This window comes from Halichoerus grypus, chromosome 4, assembly GCF_964656455.1.
Source record: "Halichoerus grypus chromosome 4, mHalGry1.hap1.1, whole genome shotgun sequence".
NCBI classification, from domain to species: domain Eukaryota; kingdom Metazoa; phylum Chordata; class Mammalia; order Carnivora; family Phocidae; genus Halichoerus; species Halichoerus grypus.
In genome coordinates, this window is record NC_135715.1 from 159,119,741 (window position 1) to 159,132,327 (window position 12,587).

Here is a 12,587-nt window from a genome sequence, read left to right on the forward strand (position 1 = left end):
CGCGGGACCGACGGACTCGCAGGCGCGGCGGGTCGGAGAGCTGGGCCCGGGGCGAAAAGGCCTCTACTTGAGTTGCGTGCTGGAGAGCCGGAATGGGGCTGACTCACCAGAGGTGGCAGCAGCCCGTCACCTTTACTCACTAGTCTCTCTCCGGATGCCGCTCTGCCGGTTTCCCACCGACTTTCATTGGACACAGCACAGACAGGGACTGGGGTGAGAAGTCGTAAAAATGGCGCTGGCCGTTCGTCTTTTGCCCCGCTTGCTGCTCTCTCCGCCGCTGTCCGGCGGGGCCGCTCGACCCCGGACTCCCGGTGGAGCCGAGGGGAGGCCACCGTTGGCTGGACTTTGCTGCTTCTGCCGCCGCCGCCTCGGCTCCGGAGCGGCCCCATTTCCTCGAGTCACCTGGGCCTCGGCGCTGCTCGCTCGGGGCCCGCAGCGTCCCCTGCTCAGCCCTCCGGGACTCCCCGCCGCCCTCTCTGCTTTCCCTGTCTACCCTCGGCGCCGCTACAGCGCCGAGGAGCAGCCCCAGCAGCGCCAGAAAACCAAGATGATCATTCTGGGATTCTCCAACCCCATCAACTGGGTTCGGACTCGAATTTACGCCTTCCTAATCTGGGCCTATTTCGACCAAGAGTTCAGCATCGCAGAATTCTCTGAGGGAGCGAAGCAGGTTTGTTTATTTTACGTGGGGTTGACCACTTAGCCTCTCATGCATTCAGCTGTTACGCGCGAAGTGTTTAGCGGTGAGTTTTCCTCCCTGCGTCCCAAGTTATCCAATGTGGGTACTGACCCAGACACAGAGCCCTCTGGCTACTTCTTGACTTAAAGTAAGTTTTTGCTTGTGTTTGCATGGTCGCCGAGGAGGAGGGGTCCGATTGAGACACCAGGGTGAAGTCCCCTAATTTCTTTTTCCGCTCTACAGGTTTTGAATCCGGTAGAAATGGATTCGATTCAAAGCCCATTTCTGCCACTTAAAAGCTGCATGGCTTTATCTTTTCTGAACGGGGTTTTCTGCAAAATTAAGAAGACACTGCCTGGCACGCAGTAGGCACTACACAAATGTTTGTTGAATAAATGAATGAGTAGATAAGATTGTTTTGAAGAGTAAATAAGATAGTATTTTCATAGGGCAATAATGTAATTTTGGTAGAAAAACAAAACTTCCTGCTAGCTATTTGGTAGAGCTTCCTTGCCCATCTCCCTACTCCCCAATCCTTCCCCATCATACTCTTTAAAGAATAACCTAGAGATAAGCAGTTTTCCCCTTTCAAAGAATTTGCTGAGACAGCTTGGTCGCTGATAAGTGCACAGCACCCTGCACCTAGAGAAATAGCCTTTGGTGATTCATAGCCCTGACCTCCTGCCTATTCTGTCTCTTTCCGAGTGACTGGTAATACCCTGCCTTACCCTTGCCACACAATGGTCACTTTGGGTCCTGAGATTATTTACGGATTTTGTGTGTACATGCATTTTTCTAGGATGAAAGCCCATCTATAAATTTCTTTTGAATCCCTTCAAGAGTTTATCATTCCCAAACGTTTCAGAACTGTTGATAAATAGAAGTCATAGTTTATTTCCCAGTTCATACTGCCATATACCTTAAACTTATGCTATTAGTGTAATCATTTCACAATACTGATTGTATACTGATATTGATATGTCTATTCCTAGTTTATTTCAGATTATTTCTGTAAACACAGCCATTTATATTTATTTGTGTGACCCGTCAGTCATAAATTGTTTCCAGCTTTATATAATCAATGTCAATATTGATTGACATTGGACACTGGTAGGAACCAGTGTCCAGTGTCCTGCTTCCCTGAGTCAACTCTTGACTGCTTTATGTGTTTATAAAAAAATTAAAAAGAAAAGGGCAAGCTTGACTTATAGCATTGTAAGAGGTAAACCTCTGCTCATGTCAGTTCTCAAAATCTTTTGTCCATACAGAGGTAAATTGGCATGATTTTACTATCCACAATGCTCACTCATGATATGCGAGTTTGTCTACCTCATAACATTATATGACTGTACCAGCTCATTTTATATGTCAATAAGGAATGAAATCCTCTCCCCTCCATGGGCAGGAATCAGGCCTTAGGCCCCGTTTCCTCTGAACACAGAGGAGCATGGAACACTTTTTCCACTCTCTGATCCTTTCTCTAGCTGTTAGCTGTTTTAGCCCTCCCCCTTGCTATTAAGTAATATCTCCACCCCTTAATCAGAGAGTCTGTATACAGTTTTTGCCTAATCTAAGTCAGTTTTTGTGCATTTAACCACTGTGATTTTCAAAAGGAATGTTGGGTCATCCATGGCAAATATTTATCTATTCCCTAAAACCATTGGTTACTTAACGTACCTTTTATATCAAGCAAATCAGTTCTTCAAGACCTAAGATTTAAAAGAACATGGCCAAAAAACCTTCTCCCTACTGGGTCTCTTAATGCAACTGTATCTTTTTTTGCATGGGTATAATTCTAGGGTTTAGGAATAACCTGGTGTGGAAACATTAGCTAGTTTATCTACTCTCATGGGCTTCACTTGCCCTTTCTCCTTAAGCTAACCTCCAAGCAATAAAATGTTATCTTGGGTTATGAATATCAAGTTATCATTAGATCATGTTCATTCAGATTTTTTTCTAATCAGAGAACATGAAAACAAAAAGGCATCTTAAGGATCATCATTCTAGTCTAACTGCTTTACAGATGATAAAACAGTTGGCTCAAGGATGCATTGTGAGCACTGTCCTGTGACCCAGTCTACAAGCAGTCTTGGTCCTCTAGTCACTAGAAATTGAGATGGTTAAGTACAATCTAGTCAAGCTTTTATGCATCACATGAGCCGGGTAAATAGGTGGTCCAATGCTAAGCTTTATTAGCACCACAGACCCTGCTTTCCATTAATGTGTACATAAAACATATAATATGATATCTTCCCTATTACTGCCATTAAACCACATTCTTCATATACTGTATGTTTTCTTACATACCTTGTTTGCAAGTTTTAGCCTTTTCTATGAACAAGAGGGCTATTTTCTAGAAGCCTCTCTAGGTTAGACACTCCTATGTCATCAAGGCCTCATCAAGGCATCCTACAACAGTTCTGACACTAACTCTCTGGAGTTAATGCAGATCCCACAGGTTAGGGCTCAGTCCCAGATGACTGCCTCCACTTCCTAATCACAAGTCGGGGCCTCCATTTGACTGGCCAGTTATACATTAGAGGTTTCCACATCTCCTTTCTCGAGTTCGATAATTTGCTAGAACAGCTCATAGAACTTAGGAATGCACTTTACTTGGTATTTCCAGTTTATTAAAAAGGATACAATTCAGGAACAGCCAAATGGAAAAGATGTATAGGGCAAAGGATGTGGGAAGGGTGTGGAGCCTCCATGCTTTCTGGGCACTCCACTTTCCCAGCACCTCCACATGTTCACCAGCCTAGAAGCTCTCCTAGTCCCTTTGTTTAGGATTTTTATGTAGGCATGATGGATCAAATCATTGGCCATTGATGATTAATTCAATCCCCATCCCCCCCTACCCTCCCTGAAGTCTAGAGGGTGGAGCTGAAAATTCCAACCCTCTAATCACATGGTTGGTTCTTCTGACAGCAGTCACCTCATTAGCCTAAACTCAGGTATGGTTGAATGGGGCCAGGAATCAGAACGAAGAACAAATGTATATTTTCTTCTATCACAGTATCGCACTATTGATATGTGCATAGATCTATCTTCCCTGTTAACTGCCATCAAACCACATTAATCATACAGTGTTTATTTTCCTGTATCCTGCTTGCATGTTTTAGAGGGCTATTTCCTAGAAGCCTCTTTGGGTTAGACAATCCTGTATTATCAAAACCTTGTCAGAGCAGCCTCCTAATGGTTCGTTATTATCTTATCAGATAATTTGCTCAGGTGGGATCTTTGTTTGGCCCCCCAAACATCACACCTTGTTCATACAAACTAGAATGTAATGGTTGGGTTTCACCATGATCACTGTGGTCTTTGTTTCTTCTTACCTAAACACCACCCATCTTCCTCACATGAAGGCTTATTAATATATATAATGTCTCTGAACCCTCGGGCCCCTAAAGTGTTTGCAAGGGGTCCTTGAATCCGTTTGGATATATGCATTTTCTCAAAATTCAACTCTATTATTGTCTAGTTCGCCAGAGCTGGCATAACAAAATACCACAGTCTGGGTTACTGAAGCCACAGAACTTTATTTTCTCACAGTTTTGGAGGATGGAAGTCCAAGATCCAGGTATTGGCAGGTTTGGTTTCTTCTGAGGCCTCTCTTCTTTGCTTGCAAATGGCTGTCTTTTGTGTCCTCATGTGGGTTCTTTTCCTCTGTGTGTATGTACCCTTGGTGCTTTGTGTGTCAGAATTTCCTCTTACAGAGACACTAGTCAGATTGGATTAAGGCCCACCCTCATCTTACTTAATCACCTTTTTAAAGACCCTGTCTCCAAATATAGTCACCTTCTGAGGTACTGGGAGTTAGGGCTTCAGCATATGAATTTGGGGGAAACACTGTTAATCCCATAACATCCCATTCCAAACAGTAATTGTCTGACATGCCTGTGCATCCTCCTTGTCCTGCCAGTTCTTCAGACTTCATCTTAGATGTCACTTCCTTTAAGAGGCCCTCCCTGGTGCTCCCAGTTGGGCTTCAGTGGCTCTTCTGCTCAGGTCATCCTGTTCCTACCCCTGTTATAATTCTTGAACTTGTCAGTTTACTTGCCTCCCTTCTCAAGTAGCCTGAAAGCTCCTTGAAGACAGGTGGAGTCTTCTAACAGTTTCATTTCTCACTGCTAAGAATATGGAGTGCAGAGTGCAGTTGGTTGCCCCCTACTTTACAGTGGGATCTCATACTTCAAAGTTGGCATCCACTTAGACTGTCAACTCGTTATCTTTTCTCCCACTTCTCCAAACATGCCTTACCAATCTTAATGAGGTTCAGATTGCAACCCAAATCTCCAGACTCCCAGTACGATCTAGATTGCACTGCTTCTCAAATTCTTTGTGTTCATGGTTAAGAGGGGGGTGTCATATAATGGTCATTACGGTAATAACAATGATTACTTAATTATTTTAAAAGGAAATCTAAGGAAGATTTTTATTGAGGAGCTGATGTGTGTGTACACTCCATCCTTTCCCCGGTCCTGAGAGTGGGTACATAATTGACAGTCAGCTCACTATTGTCCATGTGGGAAGGCCAGATGAGAAGAGAAAAGCCAACCAACTTTGAAGGAGTCATGCCTAACAGTGATATCATAGTATTTGACATTGTTTATCGCCTCTATCATAAAATAGTCTTTGTGATACTAAGCTATTTAAATATGAGCATTGTACATTGTATGGTATTTTGCATGGTGTTTGAAATAATGATTACCAGCCTCTCTCCACTTTTTTTTTTTTTTTTTAAGGCTTTTGCTCATGTGTCCAAGTTACTGTCACAATGTAAATTTGATCTATTGGAAGAACTTGTGGCCAAAGAGGTAAAGTATACTTTTAATTTTCCTTTAAAAATAGATGTATTATTCTCCTGCAGTAGAATAATATGTTACCCTTATTCATGCATAAAAGTAGTGTGTGTGCCATCAGCTAAAGTAGAATCCCTGTATCTTTACTTTTGGGTACTTCGGGTCATATAAAAGCATAGAATGACTTGCTACTTAAGGAATAAGTAAGTAAATACGATGTCTCTTTCAGTTGTCTTTATACTGAATGTTCTGTTAGGAATTACCTATTGAATAATTTGATGCCTTTCAGCCTTGCTTTTGAATATGAGTAAATATGGTAGTAAATTTAACAATAGGCAAAGAATTCATCTGCTTTTTGAAAGGCTTTTGAAAATTCAACAGGTGAACTATGGTTTGCTTTTACCATACTTAGGTGCTCCATGTATTGAAGGAAAAGGTTACTTCACTACCTGACAACCATAAAAATGCCCTTGCTGCTGACATAGATGAAATTGTATACACATCAACAGGAGACATCTCCATTTACTATGATGAGAAAGGTAATGCTAGAGCATAGTCAACTTTAAATATGTAATTGCCCAGATAAGCTAAACTAGTGGATTATCATGAAATAGTGGAGTTTTGTTGGTACAAGCAGACTTCAGGGAAAATAATACATTCATTCTTTCAAGACCTAACTCTGGGAGAGTTGAGATATGATAATAACTTAAACCCTTCTATCTAGGACCTTCCTCTACTATTATTTCATTCACAAGAGACAGCATCGTCACTTAAGTTGATGAAAATTGTCTAAGGCTGCTATCATGTCTCAAACAGAAAATATTTGTGTTTCAGATTTCATAACTTGAAGGAAACAATTCAGCATTTTAAACGTCCAGCTGTATGTTAAATAGAAGGAGTAAGGAGTAAAAGAAAAAGTAAATAATATCAGTTAAAGACTTTTGAAAGTAAGACTAACTGTGGAACTCCCAAATTGGATTTGTTTGGAGACGATGAAAAAGGTTGAAAGGAACTTTAGTGGTTATCTGGTTCTTCTCCTTGTCCCATGCATACATTTTCCCTGTAGCATATCCTAAAAATGTATTGACTCATTTATTTCTTCTACAAATATTTGCAAATGTATTATGTGCCAGGCACACAGGAGATCTGACCTTTGCTTACATACTTTCCAAGGCAGTTCTGATATAGGGCTCTCTAATGGTTAAACATTTTTCATACACATGTTAATTTGAAACATTTCTATAGGTACTTTTAGTGATAAATATTTTCTTCTCCCCTAATATTTCAGATTGCATCTCAGCATCATGGTCACTACCTGATTTTAACATAGGACGTTGTGATAATCACAAGGCACATAGCAAAGTGAATTAGGGTAAATAGTACATGCTCAATAAATCATAACTGTTTTTTCTGAGATGCAGAGAAGAAGGCAAATACCTCATAAACCCTAAGAATTTTTTAAAAATAAAAAGGTATCAATATAAGTATCTTACTAGACTAGACTAAGTATAAAATATGATCTGTCACAACTGTGTAGCTACTGCCAATTTCTAATTTCATTTTGGATATATGGATGATAGATTATTGTGATTTGTATTTGTATGTGTGTGTGTGTTTTTTTTCTCTAAGGAAGGAAGTTTGTTAACATCCTGATGTGCTTTTGGTATCTAACCAGTGCCAACATCCCCAGTGAAACTTTAAGTGGAGCCAGTGTATTCCAGGTTAAGTTGGGGGATCAGAACGTGGAAACTAAACAGCTTCTTAGTGCAAGCTATGAGTAAGTCTAATCTCATTTCATTGTTTCCTTTCTCTAGAAAATGGAAGGTAGTATGAAGGAAGTATGAAGGTATGAAAACTAAAGGGAGCTTTAGGAAGAGAAGGATTGAAATCTGACAAGTTATTTAAGAAGAGAGAAAGTCATAAAGACATACTGGACATGAAACAGGAGTGTTCAGGAATTAGAAAGAGGTAATATTGCCGAATTTAATTAAAGGATGTTTGAGCTGTCTATTGCTGCGTTATAAACCACTCCCAAACTCAGTCACTTCAAGCAGTCCTTTTTTTTTTTTTTTTTTAAGATTTTATTTATTTGCGAGAGAGAGAATGAGAGACAGAGAGCATGAGAGGGAGGAGGGTCAGAGGGAGAAGCAGACTCCCCGCCGAGCAGGGAGCCCGATGCGGGACTCGATCCCGGGACTCCAGGATCATGACCCGAGCCGAAGGCAGTCGCTTAACCAACTGAGCCACCCAGGCGCCCCAAGCAGTCCTTTTTTTGTCTGCTGTTTTACTGCTCAGGAGTTTTGGAAAGGCTCAGCTGTGGGGTTTTCTTGGTTTCATTTGGCATCAGTGGCAGGGCCTGGAGGATTCATTTCCACAATGGCTTCGTCACTCACACATGCACCCCCTTGGTGCTCCTTGACTTCTCCACAGAACGTCTTATTCTCCAAGGCCTCTCTTCACAGCTTGGGTTTGTGGTGGTCTCAGGCTATTCACATGTTTTATGTGGTCGTTGGCTAGATCATTAAAGGGCTTTGCCCAGGAATGGAACATCATTTCCACCCTAGTCTGCCTGTCAAAGCAGTCCTAGGACCTACACAGTTGAATGGCATGGAGAGACTCCACCTTTTTATGGGGCAATAGCAGGGTCACATTGCAGAAGAACATGTGGGATGGGGCGTATGGTTATAACCATCCTTGGAAAGTAAAATCTGCCACAGTTGGCACAAGGACCATCCACTCTCTAGACATTTATTGATCATTTCCTATTTATCAGGTACTCTGGTAGGGGTTCAGATACAAAATTGAAGGGTTCCTGCCTATAAGGAGCTACTATCTAGTAGGTTAGCAACTTATTTAAAAGAGACACTATCATATATTTTTGTGCTAATAAAATTTGGAACAGTGAACCAATCAAGCAAGTCAGTGGAGACATAATTTAATAGTTATTTAAAAGAAAACACTATTATGTTACCAAAACTATATAAACTTGATTTAAAATAACAAATCCCAAAATGACCTAAGAAAGAAAATATATTCTGTTTCACTAAGGTAAAAGGTATCCTTATTTTTTCACTTTTCTTGAAAAGACTATGCTTTTTTTTTTAAATTTTGCTTTATTTGTATTTATTTATACAAAATCTGAATCATCTCCTTTTAAAGACACCATTTATAATTAAAGAACAATATAATCAGTACTCACCTCTGCTTCTTCTGATATTCCCTATTAAGACCATGGACAGTTCATAAACACTGTTATTTTCAAGATTGATCTAATTTATAAACCAAATTCCACTGAAGTCCCTTTCCATCACCATAGTCCAATTTATTTTTCCTCATATTAGGCATTTTTGATAGCTAGTATTTGACAGCAGAATAATATCCAAGTTTCTCTTAAGGACTAGCAGATGTTGGAATATATATCAGTTGATTAAAATACTCATTTTAGGGCGCCTGGGTGGCTCAGTTGGTTAAGCGACTGCCTTCGGCTCAGGTCATGATCCTGGAGTCCCTGGATCGAGTCCCGCATCGGGCTCCCTGCTCAGCAGGGAGCCTGCTTCTCCCTCTGACCCTCCCCCCTCTCATGTGCTCTCTCTCTCTCATTCTCTCTGTCTCAAATAAATAAATAAAACCTTTAAAAATAAATAAATAAATAAAATAAAATAAAATAAAATAAAATAAAATACTCATTTTAGGGGCGCCTGGGTGGCTCAGTCATTAAGCGTCTGCCTTCGGCTCAGGTCATGATCCCAGGGGCCTGGGATCGAGCCCCGCATCGGGCTCCCTGCTCTGCGGGAAGCCTGCTTCTCCCTCTCCCACTCCCCCTGCTTGTGTTCCCTCTCTCGCTGTGTCTCTCTCTGTCAAAAAATAAATAAAATCTTTAATAAAAAAAAAAATTGGTTTAAAATAAATAAATAAATAAATAAATAAAATACTCATTTTAGGGGCACCTGGGTGGCTCAGTCAATTGTGGCCGATTCTTGATCTTAGCTTAGTTCTTGATCTCAGAGTCATGAATTCAAGCCCCACGTTGGGCTCCACACTGGGCATGGAGCCTACCTCAAAAAAAAAAAAAAAACTCATTTTAGTGGAAGTATGTTCTAATTTTGTGAGGATATTTTTTGTGATTGAATTGGTAAATTAAACTTTTTTTGTTTTGGTGTTTGTTTATGATTAACCATTAGCTGTTGCTAAAAACTGTCTCTAATGTACACTTGCAAATTATATAGTTACCCAAGAAGTATTTGGACTAATGTTAAGATTCATATTATTTATAATTTTTTCCCCTAGATTTCAGAGAGAGTTTACACAAGGAGTAAAGCCTGACTGGACCATTGCACGGATTGAACACTCAAAGTTATTAGAATGATCTTTCTTGGAAAAATCAGCTTATCGGACTTCTGGCAATTACTACGAAAAATTAAGGAAAGAAATTTTTGGATGAGTTGATCTTCACTTAGTCAAGTGTGTGGCTTACTTTTATATTAATTTGAAATATTTCTTGTAGTATATTGGCATGATACAATAAAGCATTTTCCACAGATTGTTATCACCTTCTATAAAAGAGATCAAAATAAGAAAAACTACAACAGCCCATTGTTGGGGTCATATTCAGTATCATTTCTAATGTTACTTGTACACAAACTAATTTTATAGACAGTAAAAATATTGAAAAAACTATTTACACATTTCTAAATTAATAGCCCTTAAATATTTTGTCATTAATACATTTAAACCAATAATTCAAGTATGTTTAAGATTTATTTTTAAAAATCACTGCTGCTATTTGATTACTTCTGGTCACTAGCTAGATGAGAAGGACTAGATGGAATTGTACCAGATTGGTCACTGCAGAACCAAAAAGATCAGTGAACTTGAAGCTTACTACAGCACCAAAAGAAAAAAAATACAGCAGTGCCTCAGCCACCTATGGGATAATATCAAGTCCTCTAATGTACTTGTATTTGGATTCCTAGAAGTTTGGGTAAGGGAGACAAAGACAATATAAGAAATCATGTCTGAAATTTTCCTAATTGATGAAAACTATAAACTCACAGATCCAAGAAATTCAGTAACAGGGTAACACATAAAGAAAACCTCACTAAGGTATACCCATAATCAAATTGTTGAAAACTAGAGAAAATTGTAAAGCAGCTAGAGAAAAAAAAAAACAAAACACATTCCATACAGAGAATGACTGTATATTTCTTTCCTCAAAGTGCAAGTTAGAGACCTTGGTATAACATCTTTAAAGTGTTTAATAAAAAGCCTATTAACCTAGAATTCTATATTCAGCAAAAATATCCTTCAGGAAAGGTGAAAAAAAGGCTTTTTTCAGACAGGGAAAAGATAGTGAGTTTGTTGCCAGTAGACCAGTAGACCTGTTTTATAAGAAATATTAAGGACCAGGACACCTGTGTGGCTCAGCCCGTTAAGTGTCTGCCTTCAGCTCAGGTCATGATCCCAGGGACCTGGAATCGAGCCCCACATCGGGCTCCTTGCTCAGCAGGGAGCCTGCTTCTCCCTCTGCCTGATGCTCCCCTGCTTGTGCTCTCTCTCTCTGACAAATAAATAAAATCTTAAAAAAAAAAAAATGTTAAGGACCAACGGACAGAATAGAGTTCAGAAATAGATCTATGCCTATTAGACAATAGTTTTTCGACAATGCCAAAGTAATTGAGTGAGGAAAAGGTAGTCTTTTTTTTTTTTTTTTTTTTATTTATTCATCTGAGAGAGAGAGAATGAGAGACAGAGAGCATGAGAGGGAGGAGGGTCAGAGGGAGAAGCAGACTCTCTGCTGAGCAGGGAGCCCGATGCGGGACTCGATCCCGGGACTCCAGGATCATGACCTGAGCCGAAGGCAGTCGCTTAACCAACTGAGCCACCCAGGCGCCCGAAAAGGTAGTCTTTTTAACAAATGGAATAACTATACATTCAAATGGGAAATAACCTCAGCTTTTGCCTCACACCATAATTTTAGTGCAAAATTTGGATTGCAGAAAGGGTCATAGACTTAAAAACCAAAATTCTAGAAATTGTAGAAAGAAACTTTGAAATTGCTATCTTGGAATAGACAAAGATTTCTTAGGACACACAAAGCATCAATCATGAAAGAAAATTAGTAAATTGGAATATATTTAAATTAAAACTTAACTCTTTGAAAGACAGCAGTAAGAAAATGAAAGCCAGGTCATAGATTGGGAGAAAATACTCGGACTACGTATATTTGACAAAGGACCTATATTTGGAAAATATAAATAATGCTTATAAAGCTCAATAATTAAAAGTTAAACAGCCCACTAAATACTGGGCAAAAGGTTTGAATAGATTCTCCATGAAAGAGAACTCGAATTGCCAATGAACACATAGAAGGATGCTCTATATCCTTGGTCAATAGGAATATGAAACTACGTGGAGATACCACTAAAACCCACCAAAATGGCTTCAATAACAAAAACTGCCGGTACCAAATATTGGTGAAGATCTGAAGCAACTGGAATTCTCAAATATTGTTAGTAATAATGCAAAATGATACAACCATTTGGAAGATATTTTGGCAGTTTCTTATAAAGTTAAGCATATGCTTATGGGATCCAGCAATTCTATTCCTAAGTATTTATCCAAGAGAAGTGAAAACCTACATCTATACAAAGTGTTGTATGTGAATGTTCATAGCTTTTTTTCTTAATGCCTCCAAACTAAAAAGCCCCCCAAATGTTGAGTAGATGAACGGATAGACAAATGAGTGAAGGAAGCCAGACACAAAAGAGTACTTACTGTATAATTACATTTCTGAAATTCTAGAAAAGTTAAAACATGTTCATTGTAGCATTATTTATAATAGCCAAGATAGCAAGTTGGGGGCAAGTTATTTTATCTAAAAGAACATAAATTTGGTTTGACTTCTAGCTAGGTTACTTTTTAAAGCTCTTTGAAAATGTTCAGCTACGTTTTGGAACTCTCCAAATTGGCAATTGTCCATTTCATTGTACTTTCTCTGATTAAGTCCCCTATTTCAGGTGTGAGCCCATTGACACTGAGAGAACAAAGCCCCTTTCAGGTGTTGGTGTATTGTGTCTACTCTGTTTAAAAGTTTCCTGAAGTTTATT

The 12,587-nt window shown here is 39.4% G+C and overlaps 1 protein-coding gene across 5 annotated transcripts; it reads left to right on the top strand.

The window, feature by feature from the left end:
- The first annotated feature begins 159 nt into the window (after nt 1–159).
- Nucleotides 160–10,021, top strand: MAIP1 (matrix AAA peptidase interacting protein 1). 5 transcript variants are annotated; one of them, XM_078071157.1, is made up of 5 exons: nt 160–670; nt 5,425–5,496; nt 5,894–6,020; nt 7,111–7,258; nt 9,769–10,021. In XM_078071157.1, exons 1-5 carry the CDS (start codon nt 230–232, stop codon nt 9,845–9,847), a joined length of 867 nt encoding a protein of 288 aa, XP_077927283.1. In that variant the 5' UTR covers nt 160–229; the 3' UTR covers nt 9,848–10,021. The 5 variants fall into 5 exon arrangements, 2 of the variants coding, with proteins under 2 accessions (XP_077927283.1, XP_077927284.1); XR_013447315.1 differs by having other exon boundaries at nt 176–670; nt 7,157–7,258; XR_013447317.1 differs by lacking the exon at nt 7,111–7,258 and adding an exon at nt 7,296–7,449 and having other exon boundaries at nt 176–670.
- The last annotated feature ends 2,566 nt before the right edge of the window (nt 10,022–12,587 follow it).